The 25988-nt window shown below is 43.7% G+C and overlaps 2 protein-coding genes across 6 annotated transcripts in view; both read right to left on the bottom strand.

Annotated features, from left to right (window-relative positions):
- The window catches only part of RIF1 (replication timing regulatory factor 1), a 31034-nt gene extending 27913 nt beyond the window's left edge, over positions 1-3121 (bottom strand). For all 3 annotated transcript variants that reach the window (XM_065070182.1, XM_065070181.1, XM_065070180.1), the window contains exons 1-3: positions 2879-3121; positions 986-1064; positions 214-310 (exon numbers count right to left, since the gene is read on the bottom strand). In XM_065070182.1, the coding sequence (XP_064926254.1) occupies positions 214-310; positions 986-1064; positions 2879-2985 (283 nt within the window). In that variant the 5' untranslated portion in view covers positions 2986-3121. The remainder of the gene's footprint in view (positions 1-213; positions 311-985; positions 1065-2878) is intronic.
- An 842-nt stretch (positions 3122-3963) lies between these two features.
- Positions 3964-25988, bottom strand: part of TNFAIP6 (TNF alpha induced protein 6) — a 36860-nt gene continuing 14835 nt past the window's right edge. For 2 of the 3 annotated variants that reach the window (XM_021297832.2, XM_065070210.1), the window contains exons 2-7: positions 17582-17746; positions 9946-10083; positions 8525-8686; positions 6816-7044; positions 5987-6027; positions 3964-4968 (exon numbers count right to left, since the gene is read on the bottom strand). In XM_021297832.2, the coding sequence (XP_021153507.1) occupies positions 4805-4968; positions 5987-6027; positions 6816-7044; positions 8525-8686; positions 9946-10083; positions 17582-17681 (834 nt within the window). In that variant the 5' untranslated portion in view covers positions 17682-17746 and the 3' untranslated portion in view covers positions 3964-4804. Of the gene's footprint in view, positions 4969-5986; positions 6028-6815; positions 7045-8524; positions 8687-9945; positions 10084-15040; positions 15561-17581; positions 17747-25988 lie in introns of those variants that run through there. The other variant, XM_005499115.3, reaches the window with a different exon arrangement.

The raw sequence follows: 25988 nt of genomic DNA on the forward strand, positions 1-25988 counted from the left end.
AGAGCATGAAAAATATAGGGGTTTTGTACAAGACGAAAATTAGTGAACTGATGACAGTGCTGACACTAGAGACAAAACCACTGCACCACTTGGAAACTGTAAACTTTGTCAAAATCGAAGCATATGTTAACAAAGAAATAAAGAACTCTGATGTATATATATACACACACACACACACATTACCAGCATCCACACCGAAATCTGTTTGCTTACCAGATAACTCAGATGTAATCTTTGAATTGAAAACGCAGAATCCTAACGCCTGTAACGCCGCATTACTTAGCTCTGAGTTTTGACTTGAAATGTGTGCCTGAAAAAATCATACATAAAGTCTCAGTTTGCAGAAGTAGCTGTGAAGTGTTGTCTGAACACCAACAGTGCTCTTCCATGAAGAGAGAGCTGTCAAAAGCAAACTGATGAAAAATGCACCCATGTAGGTCAGCCCCTCATTACAATACACTGCAAACCAATAAAACAATTTGAGGGTCTGATGACATTTTTGTTCTCTGTAACTTCGAATTAATCTTTACTGAAATAAGTTCTAAACATCCAAAGTTCATTACTTCTTTACTTGTTCTGTACTATCAATTGAGTCTACCGTTGTTTAAACAATTAAAACAGAAAGGAAAAAAAAGATGGTCAAGAACAGCCTTTATAATAATCTTCAAAAAAAATTGACATTTACTGATATCCCAAATCCCCAAAGTGTTTCTAAAGGCAGATGGGACACACTGTATCTTCTGGCTGGAAGCTCAGATTTGACTGCATAACACTGCCTGAACACATCCAAGAGCCTGTATTTTATTGTTTCTGTAGTGATTTCTAATAACATGGAAGATGTATTTTGCCAACAAACCCTAACTGCAATGTCACTAACTTGAATTCTTACTAAATAAACTCAAATTCAAGCCTTACAATGGCCACTGACCTTGACCACTTAAACATTGTTCACCGAAGTGTAAAAAGCTGAATGGAAAAGACATACCTTAAATACTTTGCAAAGCTGAGGAAAGTGTCTTTTGACATCTGCAGTGAATTCTTTGCCTTCCTCACCAGTCAAGCGACTTCAGAGAGCAGAAGGGAAAAGAAGCAATATTCACAAGTCAAACACATTACAATTGACATAACTTCAAACTTCTAACACACAATTCATCATCCAGTATAGAACCATTTCTTTCCTTAGAAAGCTAAAACACAACGCTGAAGAAGTTAAGGAAAAGAGCAAAAATGCCAGTCACCAGTTAGTCTGACATATCAATAAAATATTGTGTTATAAAGTACAGGCCTCCTAGTATAGTGGAAAAAGTGACGTGACTAATGACCCATTTTGTGCTTATGGAGCATAAAAAAAAAAAAGCGGCCTTTCATTTTTTGGTCAACATATACAAAAACATAAGAAGTCAATATGTAAACTTTAAATGACTGCTGAAAATGAGATAAACCTTCCACAAAAATATATGAGCTTGAAAAGCACATTGCTCAGAAGCAGGTCTGGAATGCAGACTCCCACCTCCGGGAAAACTCTGGTTTGACAACTTGCAGTGATGACTTTGCATATATCTCAACAACATCACACAGAAGAGCTAAATTTATCCTATAAAACATTAACAATCAATTTCACATAGCAAAAAAAAAAATCATTAAATGCAACCATCCAGAAGACAACCTGAGAAAGCTGTTGTTTAATACGATCTTTAAGTTTGGCCTTTTTTTTTGGTCATTTATTAGTAGAAACCTTGTGCTGGAAACAGTGGAGATAACACAGGGATGTTTTAGTTACTGCTGAGCGGTGCTTACACAGCATCAAGGCCTCTTCTGCTTCTCACACCTCCCTGACAACAAGGAGGACGGGGGTACACAAGAAGGACTAGATGTGAGGAAGAAATTATGGCCCCTGAGGGTGGCGAGAGCCTGGCCCAGGTTGGCCAGAGAGGTGGTGGATGAACCATCCCTGGAGACATCCCAGGCCAGGCTGGACGGGGCTCTGAGCAACCTGAGCTGGTGAAGATGTCCCTGCTCATGGCAGGGGGGCACTGGGTGAGCTGGGAAGGGCCCTTCAACACAAACCATCCTGTGATTCTAAGAGGCTGGGAGGACAACACACGGGCAGGACAGCTGGCCTCAACTGACCAAAGTGATATACCACACCATATGCCATGCTCAGCGTATTAATCTGGGCAAGATGAAGCTGGAATGTTCAGAGTGATGGCGTTTGCCTTCCCAAGTCACGGTCACACATGGTGCAGGCCGGGGATGGCTGAACACCTGCCTGCCCAGGGCAAGAGGTGAATGAATCTCTTGTTTTGCTTCGCTTGCACGTGCAGCTTTTGCTTTACTTATTAAACTGCCTTTATCTCAACCAAGGAGTTTCCTCGCTTTTAATCTTCCGATTCTCTCCCCCATCCAAGGCGGGGTGGGAGCGACGGGCTGCGCGGGGCTGAGCTGTCGGCTGGGGTTGAACCACGACACTCCAGCCAGCAGCTCCACATTCCTTCTCCCACACCCGCACACTCGCCAGGAAATGTCAAGGGAGCTGCTCTCGGATGAGCAGCCACCAAAAACCCGCCGCTCGCTCCATCCCGCCCTCCCCCCGCCCAGGCCCACATGCTTCCCCCGATCTCCAGCCAGCGGCCTCGCAGCCCCAGCCTCCCCACCCTCCTGAATTTCCAGCCGGGCAGACGCTTCGCTCCTCTCTCCGCCGCTGCACCCATCGGGGGCTCACGCTGCCCCGGGCCCGGCACACGCGGGCCGAGCCCCCCGGGCGGGCCTGCACACCGCCCGCATCCCCCTCCGGGCCGAGCGCGGCCGCCGTCCCCTCAGGCAGCGCCGCGCCACCCCCCCTCACTCCCCTCACGCTGCCCCCGCGGCCCGCACTCACTTGACGATGGTGAGGTACGCGTCCGTGAGCTCCCCCGACGGGGCGGCTGTGTCTTCCAGGGTCTCCAGCAGGGGCTGGAGGCCGGGGCAGGCGGCGGGAGCGCTCATGGTGCCGGGACGGGTGCCGGGGTCCTGCGGGGGGCGCAACCCGGAGCCCGGGCTAAGATGGCGGCCCGCGGCACTGGCGGCGCGCGAGCCCGGGCTGCGCCGCCTCAGCCAATAGGAGAGCGGGGAGGCGGTGCCGGCGGCCGAGTCGGAGGACATCGAGCGGCGTCACGTGCTTCCCCCGCGCGCGGCTGAGCGCGGAGCGATGGATCGCTTCCCGCGCCTGGCGGGTATCCGCCCCCCGGCGGGCACCGCCCCTCGGCTCCGATTGGTGGAGGCCGCGGCCGCGGGGCGGGGGCTGCCTGTCACTCAGGCGGCGGCGCTGAGGGTGCCCGGCGGGCCCTGCTGCCTATAAATCATTTATTTGTGACTCGAAAATAATCAACAGAGCTCCCCAAACCGCTCAGCGGTTACAGCTGAGCTTCAGCTCCGCAGAAACCTGCCTGCAGAAAGCTGCGATTCTGCAAGACCTGCACATGCGGGTCTGTGCTGGGATGTGTCGCCCCGCAGCCATTTCCAGTTGGGTTTTTATTGGTAACTATTTAACGGGGTCCCCGAGTAGCAGCTGTGGTGATAAAGTGGAGCAATACCGTTAAAAGCCCCTCTGGCTCCATGGGGGTTTCCGGACAGGTGGATTTTTCCTGTACGCCCCTTGGTTCTGATCCACGTCCGTTCAACACCTGTTGCTTCTCCATCAAAAACACAACAAAAAAAAAGACCCCGAGACAACAAAACACATCCTAGGTCATAAATAAAATGTTAAGGATTCTCTTTATGCACTTTTCTTATTATGAATAAACACTTGTGATTATTTTGGAGAACCGGAATGACAGGAGGGTGCGAACAGGTTTATTCCATCCACTAGGCAGGAGGATTAAAAAAATATCAGTAGATTTTTGGTGCAGCTCAATTCCATTAAAGCCAGTGATACAAACTTCTTTCTTTCTCAAGAAATAAAAATAATTCATTGGAAACTCAGGGCACAATTAAAACAGAGGTAGCTTTAATGCTGTTTCAGACTGAGGAATTTAAACCGAAGTAAAAAACATACAGAGAATGATTTATGTTCATCAATTCACAATAGTACAGTCTTCTTAAGACCCGTGTAAACAACATACAGCATCTTGACGGTATCTTCTGAACAGCTTTGCTGCTACTCGGTTAGCAATTTCTTCTGATGCTTCATCTCGCCAGTTTTATTATCAAGTCTTTAATTTCATTTATTACTGAGTGAAATCGGAGAAGTGAAAGGACTTGAACATCTTTCTTTTTCTGGATGAGGAAACCGTGGCAAAATTCACTGAGTAGTTTGTGATTCCTCTCACCATAAAGTTACAATGATAATAGAATTGATTCTGTGCTGTTGGTGCTGCTTCCCAATCTTCTGACTTCAGACAATTCCATGGGTGGCTGCCGGGCCATCCACAGCATGAATTTATGTATCTCAAAAAAAAGCTTACTCTAAAGGAAAATAAGGGTAGAACAGCATAAATTTAAAAATAATTGAAGCAGTCACACAAAAGGTTTGGTCAAATGGTGCGAGAAATGAGGAGAAGAAGCACTTTATATAGAAAAATAATTCTTAAACCTTTGGTAACAATTAGTTCTGCAGATTTTTACAGTACTTGTAATTCAAAAATAGTCTTCTATTATTCATGTAAGTATATTTTATAATTTATTTCCTGGTATACTTTATTAACAAAACTTATATAAAAGCAGAAAATAAAAAGAAAGGTATGAAGAAAACGTCTTATCTGAAGAAACGGGTATCTGAACTGTGTTCTAAAATAAGTTCCTTAGTGAGGGTGTCTCATTATTCTGCTCACATAATACCAAATTTTCCAGGTAAGAAGTTTGTTTTCCCTTGGGATGTTGTGTTCCTTCCATCACTTGACTTTGACGCCGTGTCCATAGTCGTATATCGAACCTGAAACCCACCAGCAGTCACTGAGGCATCCGTCAAAAACTTCAAGGTCATAACATTGCCTGGGATGAGAAATAGAAAACCCAAAGGTTACGTTTTCACATAAATATGTGCTATTTCAGAGTTATTTTTGAAATGCTCTTGCTTGTTTCTGAGATCTTTCGAGCAATCCACCTGCACTGTCTGCATCTGAGCTGCGGCCTGGGAGGATTATAGAACAGCTCTATTATCCCCATGGAAAAGCAGGCAGGTTTGCATCAGTTTTCTTTGTCCACAGAGCCCAGAGGGTGATAAAGTTTTGTGCCCGGCGCTTACTACAAAACAATATCCTGTTCTTTACAATGCTGCTCAGCTTCACTCAAATGTCACATCTGTCACAGAGCCCCAGGGATCTCTGGGTGACACAGGGGTGAGGTGGCTCCGTCACCCTCCCCTTAGTGTCACCTGCTCATCTCCACCTGTAAACTGGGAGCTCAGGGATGGCACAATTCATCTTTTTTCTTCTCTTTTTGCTGATTCCAGCTGTGGGTCAGGAATGGGAGGGAACGTGGCTGCTTCCTCGCACAGGTGACATCTGTGCTATGGTGACTTGGTGACACTTGAGCGAAGAGAGGTAAACGTGGCTTTGATTTACGTGTGATCAGCCCTCGACCTGCTGCTTAATTATATAAACGGAATAATGTCTATAGCCGGCTTTGGAAGTGTTCTTGTGCTCCTTGCTCTTGAAATGGGAAAAATTGGTGCATGGAGATTGTGTGCACAGGTAGAGCTTGGTTACTGGTTACAGGGCTGCTGTATAAAAATGCCTGTGTGAAAACCCAACGTGCATAGATGTCCTACCTCCGGAAGGCCAGCAGGATGCACCCTGGTTATCTTCTAACTAGAGTTTTGGGTTGTTTTTCTTTTCCATTATTTAGAAGTAGCTGCATTGATGAAAGAGCACGCTGGCAGTTTTGAACAGCCGTTTACGACACAGAGCAGAGATTGTGTCTTTGGAGATCTTAACCATATACTGTTAGAAAGTAGGGACAAAAGGTGATTTTGCCTGATTTTTTAACATAAATAGTGCAAATATATTACCTGTGCTAATGATATCATCTGGTAATTCATCTCCACAAAACCTGGAAAAAAAAAAAGGGTCATGACTAAATGACACAGCAAATATTCCATATCCTCTCTATCTATCTGTCTGTCTATCTATCTATCTATCTATCTATCTATCTCTCTATCTCTCTATCTCCTCCAGCTCTCAGGGTGTCCTGTCCCTTGGAGCTGAGGCCGTTGGGGCTAAATTGTTGTAGGTATTCAGTGTATGTAATTCTCCTCTATACATTAAAAGCAATCGCCTTAAGGATTTTTGTCGTTAGCTTATAGTAAGGTTTAGGGGAGGGAAGAATCTAGGAAACATTTTTCAACATATGCAGGAAGTAAATGATGCAAAACAAGAAACAGAGCAATTTAACAAGGAAAAGAACAATGGCCCAAGGCTAAGAAAGAACAAAGTGAAGAAAAACATGTAAAATTATCTGTAAAGGCAGAACAAATGGACTGTATCCTTGCCTCACTACACATGATTTGTAGAGAGGATGTGAAAAGTGGCAGGAACTGGCAAGAGTTCTTCCTTTAAAATGATAGAGAATTGAGATAAGCAGCTAACTGAAAAGTCTCGCAGCTTTCTTTCATGTAATTTAAAGCAGAAACCGGCAAAGCACAATCTTCTGAAACCCCTTACAGGCCTGTGTTAATGACAGCAAATTGCCAGGAAAGATAAGTCAGATACTATTGCTACAAGTACTATGGGCATATCAGAGGTGCTAATTGGACACGGTAATACAGTGATTTTCTCAAGTAATGTTCTGGGGAAAAAAATAACTTGATTATTTGCATAATAAAGCTGGAATTGCTTTACCTGCCCACAAAGCCATTGACGTCATCATAGCTATCGTAGATTTCCAAGAAATCGGCCATACAAGCAGTGTCGTCTTCAACATCAAACTCTAGAAACTGTAGATGAATACGCTGTCCATACTTTACTCTAATATGCCAGTAGCAAATTTGATCATTTTCATACTCATTTGGGTAGCCTGGTGACTTAAAAACATGTTTTGAATCTGTGAAGACTCCACCACATTCTTTTCCTAAGAGAAAAATAACAACATCAGAGTTTAAGTATTCATTCCAGATATGGCTACAGTTTAAATCTTTGTGCACTTGGGCCCAGCAGATCTGTAGGAAATCACACAGGAACACCCAGCACGACAGCACTTTGCATGTATTTAAGCACTCGCTATTCACAAGAGATGTGTGATTAACCCTCATAGTCTGTACACTGTCCATGAGTCCTGTATTTCTAGATCATTCCTACATTGAACATGCATTTCAAACATGTGAACAGTTGCACAAGTTCCTCTTGACATCTTGAGCATCCTAGAGAATATATATCCCGTTAATGGGAGAGACTCGAGCTCTGCTGAGCGTTGGCAGCTCTGGTTTCCTTTTCTTCTCTACCCAGCAGCACATTTGGAAAATAACCACCTCTGAGCGCAGAGGAGGAGGCTGACAAAGGAGAAAGTCGTGCTGACAGTTTACACGCAGTAACAACGAAAGCAGTAGCCTCTCGTGCAGTTTTCTTTGTACGCTGAACATCTGGGAACGTCCCCCACCCCACAGAGCTATTTGATTAACAACTGCCCAGCTCACACAAACAAGCACAAACAAAATGTGCACAGCTGTACAGACGTCACGGACAACTCTGATTTTTGGCTCTGCCAGGCAGGGTAGGACACTCGGAGCAGCGGGAGAGCCAAGCAGTGCACAAAGTTAGGCTTTGCTTTTCTTCTTGGTGCCTACTTTTTCTGTCTTGCCTGCTAGGTGAAGCGATTTTGAGCTAAACTGAAACAGCCGTGTCAATAATTCAGTCATCTGCAGCGTGGGGAATGGAGGTGAATACAGGAGACGTCCCATATCTGAAATCTTATCAGTCGTGTTTGAACCATGTCTCCAGATCCGCTTTGGAGATCCACTTTTCTCCATATAATTACACATGGGGACACACACGCACACACACACGGAACTGCTGGGAGCTGGATGTCCCCGATGTTGCAGTCCCAGACATGGCATGCATTCTGAAATGTTGTTCTATACAAGCACAAGAAAGAAGGAATAAGGGTTGATGCTAAATTTAGCCTGTTCAAAGGCAAAATATCTGGAAAATGGTTCCCACATTAAACATCTCAGATTAGTAACTTAAGTGAAATTGTAATCGAAATGTAAACACACAATACGAGACATTAGCACATCACATTGAAATTACTACTTACTTTTTTTAGTCAAAACCAGCATATCGTTACAGTTTTAGTTTCAGAAAGGACTTTGCTTAGCCCAGCTCTATGTGGTGCGATGCAGAGCAGAGACCCGGAGCTCTGAGCAAGCCAGATCTGCTATAGGTACCAGCAGAGGGGGCTTGGCGCAAGGCTCCAAATACATTTGTATCCACACCCCCCGCTTCTTGGCCAGCGTGTTTGTGCTAGAGAAGCAAACTCACGCCAAGCGGCCACAGAGCACGGCCTGTTGTCCTCATCTTAGACCCGAAGCGCAATGGGTTGTTTGTGAACACACCGTTGGGGTTGTAGCAGTAGGCGTCCCATCTCTCGCTTCTGTTGAGGCGGATCCCGTAATCGACAATACCAGTTTTTCCAAATCCACAGTTGGCTCCGGCTTTTACTATGGGATAACCAACCCTGCCCTTTGCCATCCAGCCTGCAGCGCACACGTGGAAACCTGCACCAGGCAGAAAACGAGACACGGACGTGATACATCAATCCTAGGCAGGAAAAACTGCTCTTCTTCAAGTAAAGCCTTATGCTGATCAATGACTTGGTTGTAATTGGCCTGATAGAAATTGGAGTACAGGAAAGAACAATACTTTGAGAGGTTAATTTTAAATACAGAATAGAAAACAGCTTTGTATTCTCCACAGCATGATTATTGGCTCTTCATTTGAAAAAAAATGCAGTTGGACTATATTGTTTCCCAGGCAGTGAGTTTTAAGTGCTATACCAGCATTTGTAATCAAATTATACAATGGATGAGTTATAAAAGTGTGTTCTTTGTTTCCCTTTTGAAGTCATATAAATTGATTCAATCGTATATCAAGAGTTTGCAGCATTAAGTTCTGAGAGTGAGCAAAATACAACATAGAGAAGAAGCTAAGAAAACAAAGTATTTACATAAAATACTTCCAGTTTAAATTTAAATACCTGAATTGCCTCAAGTATTTCTCGCTGAACAAAAAGACCCTGTAAACGCATTTCGTGGCTGAGAACTTAAAAACAATAGCCAAAGAATGCGATGTTATTCACCGTCTGCTAGAGACCGATTCAATGTTTTCACTGAGACAAACTGGAACATATTTGTGGCGTCCCAGGACTATGAGCTACTCAGAAAGACAAAAGTGCCCTTTTTACATGTGTGCTGGTGCCGAGAGCCAGCTCGTGACTCAGCGGCGCAGCCCGCAAACTTCGCAAGTGGAGGATATTTTCCATTGTTTTCCTAATGCTCTGAATGAATTAATAATTTCTGATTAGGAATCAGGCAGAAATACAGTAGAGCTCAGCTCTGCTTTTCACTCCAAGCACAACACTCATTCTCAGAGCAAATATGGCTGGAATAAACATTTTGAAAACATCTTGATATGAAAAATAGCAAAGCACATTTATTATAGAAGCTCCCTGGTGATAAACACCTTCTGCTGCAGCCCCCAGGGGCTGGAGCTGGGGAGGTACCATTGCTTCCCAGCCCGGCCAGATGCTTCTCCACTGGTGTTACTGGTTCTGGGACTGCGCAGCACCCAGAGCTCTGAGGAACGCGCAGCCCGGTGTGCAGATGTTGCTCTGTTACCGAGGGACAAAATTACCTGCGACTTGGGCAATAACCCAGGGAGTTTACAAATCTCCCAGTCCCAGAGTTCATAACATTCACGAAAATACGAGTTATGAATGAGCGAGGTGAAAAGCAAACAGCTGTGGCTTTTTGCTGACCTATTTTTCTGGCTGCCTCCAGCTGCTGATAGGTGGCCAGGTGTCCTCCCTCGTATTCACAAACCGCTTTTGCTTCTGCGTAGGTGAGCCGGTACTTGCCGGAGCGAGACTCCCTGTGATACACCCCAGCTGCTCGTTCTGTGGGACCAAAACAATAAGTTATTTCAGTATTGTATTTCAGCTGTCTCACCTTCCAGGGTGCTCTCCAGGTGGGAAGAAAAACAAAATATTGAGCTAGTAGCTGGAAAATGCCAGGAAAATATGTCCCTCGCAGCCCAAGGGCATGTTTTTGCAACCCAAAGGTATGTTTTTGTTTGGGAGAAGTTTTGAACAACAGCAGATCACCAGGGGCAGGGAAGGGCTCCCCGAGGAGCGCTGGGCAGGCAGTAGTTATGGGAACCGTGGCTGGTGTCGGCATCAGCAGCTCCGCGCGTCCTCGCTGGCTGCGGGGAAGCTCCTCCTGGATCGCTATCACAGCTCAGCTTCTTGGATGGAGCCCCGAGCGCCTTCGTCAGATGAATCAGAGCTTTGTTTTGACTCTCCAGAGAAGTTAAATCAGAGCTACTTGGGTAGAGGAGAGGCAGGAATCGAAGGGAATAAAAATGTGAAATAAAAATATCTGAGCTTGTGTCACAAAGGGCAGGACCAGAACAATGCTGGCTGATGTTTTTGCTGCACGGAAAATGAATACGCTTTCTTCATCATGTTTTTTCTTTGTGGTTGCAAGTAGACTGTAAAGCAGCTTTCCAAGGAAACCTAGAAACTGTCAGTACTACCCAAGTTTTATAATCTTTTCATATTTCACTTGTCTGATGCCATGTGTATGGAAATCTGCCTCGGAACCTAACCGCGTATCTAACCCGAATGGCGTTCTTGTTTAGATTTTTCGCGTTTTGTGTAATCTGAGAGGAATGGCTGCCTGTAGCTACCACTAGTCAACAGGACTGAAAAAAGGCGCAAAACAGGAAGCATTTTTACAGTAGCTATTTGCACCATGGGAAAAAAAGAATGTCTTTTCTAGGGACAAACTTCGAGTCAGTAGTTTTGGCGAGGGGAGGATATTTTTGTAAAACACACGGTCACCACTGAATTGTGGTTAGCCATGGTGAGAACCCTTATTAGATGCAGAATGACGTTTGCCAATGTAGCTTTTGGACCCACAGTCACTGGCCGGGTGCCCAGTGAAGCGAATGATGCTGCTGACAGTGGTCTCAGAAGACTGCGAGCTGCTTTCTGGGACATCGCTGGGGATGTCGCTGGCATGGGGTAACATCTATTCCCCACAAAAATGTTTCCAAAGGAGCCCGTTCCACTGCAATGAAGAGTCACAACAACAACTGCAGTATAATGGTATGCTATATGAAGAAAATAATAATCTATCTCAATTAAATATTTATTTGAGGGAAGTATTAATTTTTGTTCATGTCTATGATGGCTAATGTGATAAATCCACTCACGGCTTCTTTACAGCATGATTGTGTTGGATTCAGTATGCGTGAATTGAAAATCTGAGCCCTACAGAAGCAGCTTTAGCCTCATCGCCCACCCAGGGGACAGCCTGGATGTGACATTATCCATGTCACAGCTCACGGGGAAGTGAACAGAAAGGTGAATTGAAAACCACAAAATGTAGCCCTTGGGATTAGCTGAGCTGCGCCCCTTACGCCCAAAGAGTACGAGGCAGCTGAATTCTCCTGTTTGTCACCTTTGCAAAGGTGACCAGTCCCAGCCAAAGCAAGAGCAGCCTTAAAGCTGAGTGTCAATGACGTTTCCTGGTCAAAGCCCCCACCGTTCTGGCAGCCACTTTTGCAAGACCCACCCATCTCCTTCCCTGGACCTGCTGCTGGATGCACCACTCGGGATTTGGGGGAAAACGCTGCTGCTCAGGCTCAGCACTCCGAGCTGACAGAAAAAACTTACTACTTCTAGACGTTCTCCCGACATTTTCACCTGGCAATATTGTTTTCAAATCTTATCTCTCTAAAAGTATCTACCCCCACTTATCGATGCTAAAACTGTCAGTATGGACAGGCATTGCTTTTTCAGAATGTTGCTGGAAAGATCTGCTCGTCACCGTTCCTGCGTGGGCTGCTCCACGACCAGCGCCGCCGAGTCCTCCTGCAAGGTCTTGGCGGGTGGCGCTATCCCGAGAGCAGCTTTGGAAACACAGACCACACGCGTGTGCTCCACCAGGCTTGGAGATCTGATGCCGGTCCGGTGTGTCGCAATTTAACAGTACAGTATTCCCCAAAAGTATATTCTAATTAACTGATCAGATATTTCACAGGCATCTTTTTCCCTCCTTCTTAATTACATTAGGGGCTGTGCAGAAAGATAAACTGCACCCGCCAAAACAGACCTAGGTCAAAGCATCGTACTTATTAACTATTCATATACATTTCTATATTGATGTGTATGTATCTACATATATAAACATATTCACAGTCACACATAAACACACACACACACAAACTACTGTGTCTTTATGGAGGTGATATCATGGCCATGGAGATAAACCTGCATGAAATGTTGTTTTGACTTGCAGGCACAAGCAGATGCCGGCTGCTGGAAAAACATATGGTCCATATACCACGGGGCCAGCATTGCAAAGTATATGTCCCAGCTTGAGCTGGGCATCCCCTCTGACGGGGGCTGCTCTTCTTGCGAGACCTCTCCAAAATCTCTTCCTGGACAACAGTGAGAACTTTCAGCCAAGTTCATTCTTTCTTTGCCTGAAAACCTGCATGCTGGGAGTGTGCTCTCAGGGACTTTTCCACCCACTTTTCTCCTCTGGTTCTTACTCAAGAGATCACAGGTTACGTGGCTGACAGGACATGTTTCTTCCAACTCACACATCTTAAAGTCTCTCCTTGATGTCAAGGGACAGCAGGACCCTGCGAGGACAGTGACCCTGTACTCACCCACAGCAGCAGGAGATGGTAAAACGCAGCCCACCTTTCTGCACAAACACAAGCAGCATGAAATTTGGCCTAATAAAGTGCCCTCAATATGCACGACACAAACACCAAAGGCTAAATAAAAAGGAATATTTAACTTTTAAGCAGAGGGTGGTCATGCAGAGTTGCTGGCAAGGGCCTGTGCTAAGGCACACGGTCAGACTCAGAGTATTCCAGCAAATGGGGCAGTTATGGCCCCTAAACTGCACAGACACACAGAGCACGAACAGGGATGAAATTCTGGACACCAAGAGGGCAGCAGCTGTCCTGGGAATCCTCCTTTGTGGCACCAAGATCTGGCACTCCATTTCAATTTGGTCTTGATAGGGCTTATCAGCAGAAGAGGACATAAGCAATGCTGAGATGTCCCTGGCATTCCCAGGTTTTATTCATTTATTTATTAAAAAAAAAACCAAACAAACCAAAGATGCATAAATTGGATGGCTGGGAGTTTGCCCAATTTTTCTTCATTCATATATAACGTCACTGAATTCCATAGGTAATTCAATCAGCTGCATTTAGAGGTTTGTTTCAGCAGTGTTATGGCTGTGGTTACACTAGATGGTGCATTGCCAAAGGAGCTTCGACAGAGACCAGAAAGCAGAGTGGCTGTTTCGAAGTTGCACACTGGGCTTCCAGATTTTGCACGTGTTTTTTTATTTAGAGCAAGTCACCAGTTTTTATTGCATGGATTATTTTTATTTACTCTCATAGTAAATGCTAAAGGTGTAGCAAAACACGGTTTTATTATGCATTCCAGTGACCACTCTGTCTTCATTTTAAAGAGTTAGAAATTTTTTTCTTCAAGTTGACTCATAAAACTGCTTAAAGGATCACTGCTATCACGAATTCACATTTATGTTGTAGTAGCCATTAAAGGCTACATGCAGGGTGGCTGGATGCAGCAGTTGTGTGGCTACTGCAATACTTGCGAATAAACCACCCGGGACCCAATATCTGGCCAGGAGCGCAAGCAGCACGGTGTGTGCCCGAGCTCTCAGTACGGCTGAGAATGCCCATCACAGCCTGTGTTAAATTCAAATCCACACAACCCTCCCCTCTGTCATCCTTATTTTTGAGCAGCAGCCCATTGAGGTGGTGCAGGAGCCGCCAAGCTGCCGTCCGTCCCCCAGAGCTCTCCCCTACCTGAGCACCTGCAGCAACCCCGGGACACAGCCGGCGCGTTCCGAGTTTAGAAGGAAAAAGAAGTCATTAAAAACGTGCAGTCAAATGGGAAACAATACAATTTATGTTCCTGTTCATTTACACGCGGTCCTCTGAGAAGGGGCTGGAGCCACGTGGTGGCTGCACCAGCTATTCAAGTGTGGCCCCAATCCCTCGTGAAACATCTGAGCAAAACAGAAACGTGTACCGGCTACGGGAATTCCTTATAACCCTTAAAGAAACAGGCAGCATTCTAGAGAGGATAAAGTAGTTTTAAGTGTTTCTCTAAAAAACAGAGCACTCGGTGCATGTTTTTGTTTCAGCATCCTTTACGTGACTATGTTCTGAATATGTTTTTCTGTTGTCTCGGATAATTATAGAGATCTATAAAAGGACTCTAAGAGCTATTTAAACCCACTTGGTGTATAAGAAACTATTCCCACAGCATTTTCTCTAGCCCTTTTGGAATCTTGTCTCCACTGTTTAATGATGTGAACAAACCAACGGCCAAAATATATACATTTCTGTACTCTCTCAGAAACCCAGGAAATATTATCGCTATTATTTCCAGATCATTTAGTTTCATATGTAGGACCCCAGGCATCTGAAGTATGTTCATGCAGAAAGTAATTCATTCCTTTGGCAAATGTTTCTTTTCATACTTGTTTTCCTTCATTAGAAGCAACTATTATTTAATGCTGTTTTCACTTTACCTCATGCTGTAGGAAAATACATTCCAATGAAATATTCCATAACTACTTTTTCCTGCACTCCAGAGAAATAATAAAAATAGTAACCTCATCAGGACAAAACTTACAATCACTACTCAGACAAAATGATCACCGATTTCAATGCAGGATTTTGCTAATATTAATGCAGGGCTCATTCTTGTATTGCTAGGTGCTCATCTTTAAACTGTTAAAGAAACACGGTTACTTTTGCAGCAAAATATTCACAATTCAATTATTTCTTACCTAACCAAATCGAGTTATGCAGCACTCCGTCCTTGAATCCCCATGTCTGAGCCTTGTCCCATAGCAGAGCAGAAAAGAAAATGAGTGCGATCATCTCTTCCGAACGATTAGGCTGTAAATACTGCCTGTTAAACTGCTCAGGGTAACCTCTGCTAGCAGCTGGCTAGATCCTATTGGAACATCTGGAAGCCAGATCTTAAATAGCGCTTTCAGCTGTGAGGTCAGCGAGCCTGCTCCAATTGTGCTCGCTGTAGTATTATTACACAATTAAATGTGATGTCTGCAGCCGTCCATGTGACTCACTTTTGGCTCTCTCGATCCCCAGCGTGTCCAAGAAACCATTCTATCCCCCACTACTGCAGCACACACGAACAATTTTCAAGCCAAAGTCTGTTCATTCTTCAGCGCTTGCTGTCTTCAAATGCCACAAAAAGCAATAAAACTAATAACCAGTCTGTCTGCTTACAGTGTTTCTAGTCACCCCATTTACAGGACTGAAGAGAATCACACATACTACTTCTCATTCTCATTTAAGCATTCTGTTCTTTTGTGTATAATTTGGATTTAACTTCACAGTGACCTAATGAATGAAAAAATGTAAGAAGAATATTTCACATTGGCTATTTGAATTCAGTTTCCCTACACGGAATCTGAAATTGCAAGTCAGACTCCCAGATCAGCATAAAACTGCAAGTGTCAAAAACAGATGCTCTTTGTTCTGCAAGTGGGAAATAAAGCTAAAATCTTCCCCTCCAAACCGCAGTTTAACATCTGATTCATGGCGTGACAGCTGTCTGCTTGTCTTCCCTTCTGGCTGAAAGGGAATACTGCAGCTGCTCCTTCTGCATGAGTGGGAGAGCAGAAAGGGGGAAAGATGAGAGGATGGAAAATGGCTTGGTGCTGCCCACTCCCCAGCAAACATTGGAAGGCTCTGCTCTCCAGTTCTGATAACACTCATAACTTCTGAGTCAGGAGATACAGAGGAAGATGTGCTCATGACCACGGACACAATCAAATCAAATGAAAAGGAAAGGGTGGAGGACTCTGGGCCTACTCAAAAATACTTTACAGAGATGACTATTGTACCAATGAGGAAGATACTCTTCATCACTCCTGGCTTACCATGAAGAGAGGAATGCCTGGCTACATCCTATACGCAGACACACACACGTGTTCTTCCACCTACAGCTCGGAGAGATGCTGCAGGGAGAGCCATGGGGAAAGGGAGTTGAGAGTCTTACCGCTGCACTAGAGCAGCAAGGAACCTTCTGCTAAAACACCCATGAGCCTGTTACTCCTCAGCACTGATGAGAGCAAAGACCTTCTTATAATAAACTTCACCTACAAGCACATCCCTGCGTCCACACCCATGCTTTAGCCGTTTGACTCTGAACCTCTGCTGTGCAGCAGTAGGTGTACAATGTTTTCTTGCTCCTGACAAAGCTCATGTGCACTCTGATGCCAAGGCCTGGCACCGGGACATCTGTCACAACACTGACAGAATCCCAGCCTGGTTGGGGTTGAAGGGACCTCTGGAGATCCTCCAGTCCAACCCACCTGCTAACGCAGGGTCACCAGAGGAGACCACACAGGATCGGTCCAGGTGGCTTTGAATGTCTCCGAGAAGGAGACTCCACACCTGCTCTGGGCAGCCTGGGCCAGGCTCTGGCACCTCCCAGCAAAGAAGATTCTCCTCATATTCAGATGGAACCTCCTGTGTTTCATTCTGTGCCCACTGCCTCCCACCCTGGCATTGGGCACCACTGAACAAAGTCTGGTCCTTCCTCTTGACACCCACCCTGGAGATATTTATCAGCATTGATCAGATCCCTCTCAGCTTCTCTTCTCCAGGCTGAACAGCCCCAGTTCTCTCAGTCTCTCCTCAAGATGCTTCAGACCCCTCAGCATCTTCATAGCCCACCACTGGACTCCTTCCACTGATTCCTTGTTCTTCGTAAACAGGGGAGCCCAGAACTGAACCCAGAACTCCCGATGTGGCCTCACCAGGGCAGAGCAGAGGGGGAGGAACAACCTCCCTCAACTTGCTGGCCGCACTTTTCCTAATGCATTTTTCCTAATGCAGCCACACTCAGGGGCCCTGAACAGCTGGTCACACCCCGTTGGTTCCCTCTGACCAGGTGGGGACATTCAGGGCTCAGTGGCTTGTCGTCCTCGTTCCTGCCGTGCCAGGGAGCTGCCATGGAAAGGGACGTGGGCCCAGGGACATTGCCTGCTGGTTTGGTCACCAGTCTCTGCTACAGTGCTTGTCTCGCCATACTGCACAGCTCCTCTGGCACCACAAGAAGAAAGCGCTTTGGAGACTTGTCCTGCTGCACAGAGGTAGCAGCACGACTCTGTTTCCTCTCTTTAGATTTAGATTTAGATTGGCACTTTATTTCTACTTGTTTTCTGCTTCAATGCCCAATCAATAAGAGTCCAAGCTTTTTGAATGAGACCTAATCCAGCAATATTCTGTGGAAGTGTATTGAGAGAAGCCTGTTGCTTTCTAAACATTAATATCCAAGACGTGTCTGATATTACCTGGGATCTGAGTTGCAAAAATGACAGTATGGACTTCTGGGCTGGTGGTGAATGGAGAAGACAGTGCTGAGCGTGTTGTTCTGGAGCGTCCATTTCCCATCGACTGAAGGAGACGGGCACTTGGCTGCTTTGGAGCTGTGACATATTTCGGTATCTTCTGGGAGCCTAGAAACAATGAAGAGGCATGAGGGAAGGAGTGGAAACCAAGCAACACTGAAAATTCAACAGCAACATCATTCACTGCAATCTAAAAAATACAAATTACTGATTGAAATTGAGAAAATCCTCTTAGAATGATGGGAAGATTTCTCTTTCTGAAAGAAGTACATGTGGATGCCCTTCTCTGCACAGGACACCTTTTCTCCTGCCCCTCCAAGCAAATCCCTCTGGATGCTATTGCAACGTGAGCTGCTAGCTTAATAATTTTATATCAGAGCCAGATGTCCGTGCCACAGGGAACTGTTCGGTTCTGCGGTAGGCGGGTGCCAGTCCCACGGGATCACAAAAATGTGTTAATGGTGACTAACTCATAAAAGCAAGGAGCGCATCCCAACTTGGAGATGATTCATGATAGACTACCATGCTGAAATTCCTCAGAAAAACACTCATGCAATCATTATTATATTTTATTTTTTTACTCAAGTTAACTGTTAACAGTGAAAGGCCTTAGTTAGAAAAAGCAGCTTAATAAATAAAGGACATGAAGTAGCAAACGGTTCCAAGAATGACAGTATCTGACAGCAGCTCTTGATTTATACAAGGTCCAATGTTTGAATTCATATATACCTCCCTGCAGGAACAAGGCTACCTGTTAATAAGTCCAAATAAATATAATGGCTTATGAGTCACAGAATCCCAGGAGAACTGAGGCTGTAAGAGATCACAAGAGGTCATCCCGTCTTGGAGTGAGGATTCAGATATCTACTATAATATCCTCTGAACAATCCCTCAAATGGATTCAGCTTTGCTGGACAACACCGAAAGCTCCATGGGGTTCAGTACATGTTTTATACTGAAGAATAATTGGGGATGGTGAATATTTTGGTACCTGAGGAAACAACTTAATGTTTGTTGTTGTGTTAACATTAGACGTATGCTCCAGACTCAGCCTAGATGTCAATCTGTGCAGCTTGCAGTGCCAATAAAGTAACACATTCAGTCCCATACATCTGCCTCCCGAGGGAGAGTTTTCATCTGCAAATCCCGGCAGAACCTCTCGCAACAAGAAGATATTCCACAGCTGCACGTCAGCACTTTAAGATGTTCCTCTGACAGTATGTTCTTCAGTTTTCTTCCAAGTTTTCCACATTTAAATACATCCCAGACAAATCTTACATAAATTTAGGCGGGAGCTTTCCTTGACTCTTCCCATACATGCATATGTTAAGAAACACTATATGAAAGTGATTCTGTGTTGGACTAGAGTTCCAAGTGAGCACCTCACTTGGTGGTTCTCAAACTGTGCTGCGAAGGCCACAGTGATATAAGATAAATGGCAACGACAGACAGAATAAAAAATCCCATAGCTTAATGGATGAAGCACTGAGGATGAAGGGATTTTTAAAGAAATAACACCAGTGTACGTGGGTCACGAATCTCTGTTGCACTCATTTAAATATTAAGCACCTAAACATTTCCTTTTTCTTCTATGTATACATTAATAAAAACAGGGAAATATTTATAGCTTTTGTATTCTACAATTCATATATTACTGGTGGTGATATAGAAACTATTACAATTATCCTGTTTGTAGCTTTGAGGATGATAGCAAGAATGACGTGTTTGAATGGCAAGGTGTGCAGTGGAAGGCCTTACACTGGGAGGTTTCTTGCAAGAAACTGCAGTCTCATTCAGAAAAAATCACTCGGTCGAGTAGGAAAAAGCAATGCAAGGAAAGAGATAAAGGGAAAACTGAGGCTAATTATTCTTATGAGAAAAACCGAAAACAGCTGATGTGAAAGGGGGGAATGTGACAACACTGACTGAATTCACATTATGGGAAACCTGAGAATGACAGAAGAGCTATTTAACCTAAAGAAAGGAAAAAGCCCAACAATATCATCCCATCCCATAAAGAGTTAAATTTAGGATGAAAAGCAGCAGACAATTTCAAACCAGAACTCCAGAGAAGTTTTAGCACAGAGCACTGAACTTATTTTGGATGATGTTTGAGGAGGAGCTTGGAGGTGCTGTTGTTTCAAAGAAGGCCACTGTCAGCCCTACCTTATTTCTATCTCTTTTTAAACAAATTTTATCTTATTTTAAACTCTTTTTTTTCCTGAACTGAGCTGTCAAGGTACAAGTTGAAGGATTGTTCCACACTCCAGGAGACCGTAAGAACCAGCAGATCCCAACCACAGGCCACAGGGCAGAAATAATTACACCTGAGTTATTCCTGGCAGGTGCTCGTGCAGCTCGTTCTTATGAACCTGTGGCAGTGGCAACTCCACAGCCTCCTGGTGCTTAACTCTTCCTACCATTTTAAATACCCTCCTTAACCAAAACATCTTGTATTAACTAAAACCTTCCTGCTGCAGCTTTAGCCTATTTCTTCTTTTTGCTTCAGCACACTAAAGTAACAGAAAGTTATGTTACAACTATTGTCTCTTGCTTCAAGTCCTTCTTTAAAAATAAACATGCTGCTCTTTTCATCTTTGCTGTAGGTCATGTTTTCCAGACTCTTGATTGTTCTCATTCCTGTCCCCTGTCCAGGTGGCGCGCCTCCTTGGCCAAGTGTCACGCCAACACCAAACACAGCGCTCCAGTGAAGGATTCCACAGTATCAGCGCAGAATTGTGTCACGTATTTTCCAGATGACGCTTTGGTTTATACAAAATCCTAGTCTGGCACTCGCTGTTAGTGAGAATGCTTTTTAAAATTACAAGACAGGTTTTTGGAATACCTGTTTCATTTAAAATGAAACCTACTCCGCGCTGGTGAGACCCCAACTGCAGTAACTGCATCCAGCCATGGGGCCACCAGCCTCAGAGGGACATGTCCCTGCCCATGGCAGGGGGGCACTGGGCGAGCTGGGAAGGGCCCTTCAACCCAAACCATCCTGTGATTGTAGGAAAATGCCTTTGACAAGAAGATGCTTTAAGTATTAAACGCATCCAAAATGAAGGAAACCAATGAGATTTGGTGGGCCTACATTAATATATTAGCTTGCTTTTCCAATCTCTCTTTTTTTTTGTACGTTTTCCGGTTTAGTGAAAGTTGAAAAACGTCACAGAAACAGTGCGATGTGCAAAAGAGCTGATTGAACTCTCACCTTTATGTTTTGCACTAGTGAGAAACTCCCTCCCCAGTGCATTTACAAAACCCGTGTTCTGAATTGTCACACATTTGTTCTACTTAAAGGAAAGACAAAAGGAAGTTCTAATTGGATTTCCTGACGTTTTGTGTCCCCTGTATGCTTCAGATGATGCAATTTTAGAAGAAATTTATAACATGAGAACTTACTCGGCCAATGATTTTACTATTTATTGCCACAGTGTTAAGTTAAACTTTCAGAGACTATTTTGTCTTATAACTAAATATTTTGAAACTTATTCAACTTTGTCTCCTAGTTTAAATCTCATTGAAACCAATGCCCATTTTTATCAGCAACATCAATGAGATAAGAAGTAACTACTCTGTGTAATGGTGCTTTAGTTAAAACAAAGCAAACACGAAACTTGATGTGAAAGTAGAATACACCAAAAACATTTGGGATTATTAAGAGCAGATGTTAGGAGAGCATAATGGATTCACTTATAAAAAATCTGAACATTTGCCAAGTTAAAATATTTGTCAGTTGAAGTCCTATAGTGACAGTAATTCTCAATAAAATAGTTGAATCTATCAAAGTTAAAAATATATACAGAGATAAAGTTTACAAGTGCTTCGTGGATGTTTTTCTATGTTTATATTTTCAAACTACATAAACTTCAAAAAATCGCAAAATATAGTAACCACCGTTTTTAGACCATGACAGTGAAGAATGGGTCATGTGGCAGGGGGCGCCAAGACAAACAGCCGCCCACGACTGCCAAGCAGCTCCAAGAGGAACAAACAACTTCCAACTCCAGCCATCGCGAAGCACACGGCAACTATTTGGGGGTGTATCTGTGTGCATGTAAAAACATTAATATTCAATTGCATAATTAATATATGCAAAGAGTCAGATGTACAGAATTTAGTCCCTTCGGACCGTAGTTAAGACACTCAAGGCTTGTCCACTGAATACTTGATAGCAAAGAGCCAATGCAGGAAAAACCATGACATCCAGTGTTCTTAGAATGCTTTTCTGCTCCTTTTAGAAACAAGTATTTTGTTTTCCAGCCAAAGTGGAGAAGCTTTAAAGGGAAATACCAAGAGAGAGTTAGCCCTAAATATCTCCAGTCAACTAACCATTTGTGTTGTGCTGAGCACCACGATACGCTGAAACATTACGAACATTTTAAGGATACATATATCCCTGTGATATGCACATAAAAGACCTGATAATCAGAGGCTTTAAAGGCGATGTGCTTCTTTTTTAGTAAGCATGTCCATAAAAATATTAGTGCCTGGCAAATGTATATGAGCCATCAGGTATTTACATCACAATACTTGTTAAAAACATTGTATATTAACTATTTTTACGCTGGTGAAAGCAAGATCAGAGCCAAATCACTGGCGCCCATTCAACCACATGGAGATAATATTTGTAAGAAAGACTTTGTGTTCAAGCAGTTTGGGGAAAGAAACATTCCTGTAAGTTTATGTGCTTTCGAGAATGGGTAATTCTAAGAAATCTTCTCATGTGCAAAATAGTAGGGATAATTATTTATGCCTACAAAAGACAGTTAATCAGCTGCAGTGAATAATTACTTCTGCAGAAAGGAAATAAATGTTTTTCCTCTTTGACGGTTTATCTATCTACACTAATTATGTGACTACTCAGTTTTGTGGTACCATGAGAATGATCTCTATGCTGGCAATAATTACAATGCACCAAGTGGACAGAATGAACTAATAACTACATTAAAGAGTGCAGTAAAAATCACATTCCTCACATTACATGTTTAGTGAGATATTGCATAAGTTGTTGCAAAATTGACAAAAGTATTGCCTACAAAATAAACAAGTTAATTGTTTTTTCTTTATAACTAAAGAAACGAAGCATTCACAAGGGCTGGTTTCAATCTCCTGTGTTTATAGTTATTTCGTTGGCATCCAACATAGCACATGTATTCCCACTATATAGCTCTAAACGTCTAATTTAAGTCTGTGAATTAAGAGCCTTTCCATTAAGTGAGCCTCCAATGGATATTGAGCATATAAATGCTGAACAGCTGATTGCTATTTTTCACCTGCTTTACTTTAAATCCCACTTATTTGTTCACCCCATACCATCTTTGACTTATTTTCATACTCCAAGATGTACATGGGCAGGTAGTGAATTTTCAGAAGCAAAACACTCCCATGAGTTTGTGCACAAACACCTGTGCAAATCGTGCCAAGTACCTACATACTTTAGAAAAACTTGCTTTATAGGTGGTCATCAAAATGTCTCCTGCTCTGTGTTCTTAGCACATTGTTTCTGATCGATATTCCTGGTAGACAGATTAAAAAATGAATGGATGAGATGCAGGGTGGAACAGAAATGGATGGCCCAGCATTGCATTGCTCCTCCATAACCTCAGCATTTTGGAAAACCTTGGAAGCCACCGAACTCGTCATGTGTTTTATCCAGCGCCTGCAGAAATACAGCCATGTAAAACCCTTAAAAGTCTGGGGCAGGTGTGTCAGAGTTTGTACCTCAATACAAGGACCAAATGTTGCTCCTTTGGCAAACCAAACGTTTGCTTCCCATCCTGGACCCCGGCGTGGTGGTGGCAGAATCGTCCTTGGTCTCACGGTGTCCTTGTCAGCTCAAGGGCAGTTTCACAAAAACTAACCATCCGCATTAATCTGCTTTGCAGCATTGTGCTGAATTCCTTTGTGAAACCCCAGCAGATGGAGATGGTGATAACACACTCGGTGAATTAGTCTCAGCAGTCATTGCTTAAGATGTCTCTTTATGTCTGCAACACTCATTTCCTACCCCACCGCACATTCATTTTCTCACCTCCCTCCTGCTGTCTGCTTCGGTTTCTGAGGAAACCAATACTCTGTCTTTTCCTAATGCTGAGCTGACTCAGTATTTTACCGTGTTTTATCTTATGTTGTTTAGTATGATGTATTGGGTCTCTGTCACCCATTTTCCAACCTTCTGTGAAGTTAGGCTATGGATTTGCTTAGATGTGTGGGCATAGTTCTCAGGCTGTGAGCTCAAGAGGAACAAGCTGGTGTCTCTGATCATTGCCTTACACACTAAAAAAACAAGATTACAGCATTCAGCCTGGTGCTAACTAACATTCTTGGTGCTGTCATAATCCTGGAAATGCCCAGTTGCACAAGCTGGCTGGAAGTGGTTTTATACTGGTATGGATTATTCCTACCACTTCTGAAATGACAACGCCTGGAGTCTTTCCTCTCGGTAATCACTGACAATCACCAGCAGCATCTTCGTTAAAGCAATGACCTGCAGTCTAGACTTACACAAGAGGCAACTCCCAGTGTTTGCAATCCAACCTACCATATTACTGAGTGTTGGAGCGAGTCCTGAGGCCATGAAGAGGATCAGAGGCTGCAGCAGCTCTTCTGGGAGGACAGGCTGACAGTTGGGGTTGGGAGAGGAGAAGGCTCTGGGGAGACCTTAGAGCAGCACCCAGTACCTAAAGGGACCTACAGGAAAGCTGGAGAGGGACTTGTTACAAGGGCATGGAGTGACAGGACAAGGGTGATGGCTTTAAACTGGAAGTGAGAGATTTGTATTAGATAGAAGGAAGAAATTTTTCCCTATGAGGGTGGTGAGAGCCTGGCCCAGGTTGTCCAGAGAGGTGGTGGATGAACCATCCCTGGAGACATCCCAGGCCAGGCTGGACGGGGCTCTGAGCAACCTGAGCTGGTGCAGATGTCCCTGCTCATGGCAGGGGGGGCACTGGGGGAGCTTGAAGGTCCCTTCCCACCTGAACCATCCTATGACTCTATGTACTGGGTAATGCTTTTAAAACGGGGAATCCAGATTTACTGTGCGAGACTTGTATTCAAATATTTTATTATACAAATTCAGCCTGCAGAAAAAAAAAATCAACGGCTGTTCTTGATAGCATTGCTACCATGGATTAACCCAATGAAAATTAGGCTGATTTTTGTTTGTTTCTTTGTTACTCAAGCTCTCCTCATTGTTTTTCATACATGTGCTGCTGTAGTGGTGGAATGTGTGTGGGGTTTGATAGTTGTCTGCAGAACAGCTCCAGGTATCCAGGTGTTTGAGAAGCTGTCAGCTGGCGGGGTCAGCAGGACCGCGGCTGGCAATGCACACACTGCGCGCTCTGTCCTCTCTGAATACTAACAGCTGCATCAAATTTAAAAAATCAATATCCCCGATTTAGAGCACTATAAGGAAGCTGTGGAGCTGAATGAATCATCTTTCCCCAAAAGCCAGGATGATACAAATCTTACCAAAACTCCACTGCGTGTTGAATATCCTACGCTTTGATGCAAGAACGTTATGGCCTGAACACTCGCACTGGGAAATTATTGAGAAACATTTGTGCAGAGATCCAACAAAGAAATAAAACTCATCAATTTTCTATTTGCCTGCCAAACACAAAGAAGAAAAGATAGAAAGGAATAAAGTTGTCTGTTATAGAAAGTGATTTGTAAGTGAAACAGACTGATTTGGGTTCAAGTTTTTTATTTTGTTTGATTTAAATTACTTAGTTTTCATTTCAGGTTTAAAAAAGAGGCTATTTTCCAAAATGTCTGCAAGGAAAAATCAAATTGTTTCATTTTGAAAGAGCTGAAACAAATATTCGAGCTCATTCAACAGTTTTTCTTTCTTGCCATGACTCTTTTTTTAACCCAAATCCATATTTATTAACAATTTTCTTCTCCCTAAAACTGTTAGTCAGTTTTCTGTGGGGAAATAATACAAATATAAGTTGATATGCTGTATTGTAAGGCTGTGAATAACATCACCCTAGACATGTTTAATGCTCATTTAACGTGCAACCATGATGACTTGTCAGATCGAAACCAGAGTCTTGGGGAATATGAGCCACTTATTTAAGAGCTGGACACAGCAAAATATCTTCAGCCAGAACCAGTGGCATAAAACCCCAGTGTTTTCATAAAAAACTGCAAAAAATAAACAGAGCTCTTAGTAACACTTCATTTGGAAACAATCTGGGCTAACAGATGTTGTGTCTTTATATTCAAAAGTGTGCTTTATGTGCCTGAGCACAGGAAGAAATTGAAATACAAGTTAATCCAAAACAATTAAACACTGGGTTATTCTGGGAAAAATAAAATAAAAATAAAATAAAAAGAAAAA

This window comes from Columba livia, chromosome 7 (assembly GCF_036013475.1).
Source record: "Columba livia isolate bColLiv1 breed racing homer chromosome 7, bColLiv1.pat.W.v2, whole genome shotgun sequence".
NCBI lineage: Eukaryota > Metazoa > Chordata > Aves > Columbiformes > Columbidae > Columba > Columba livia.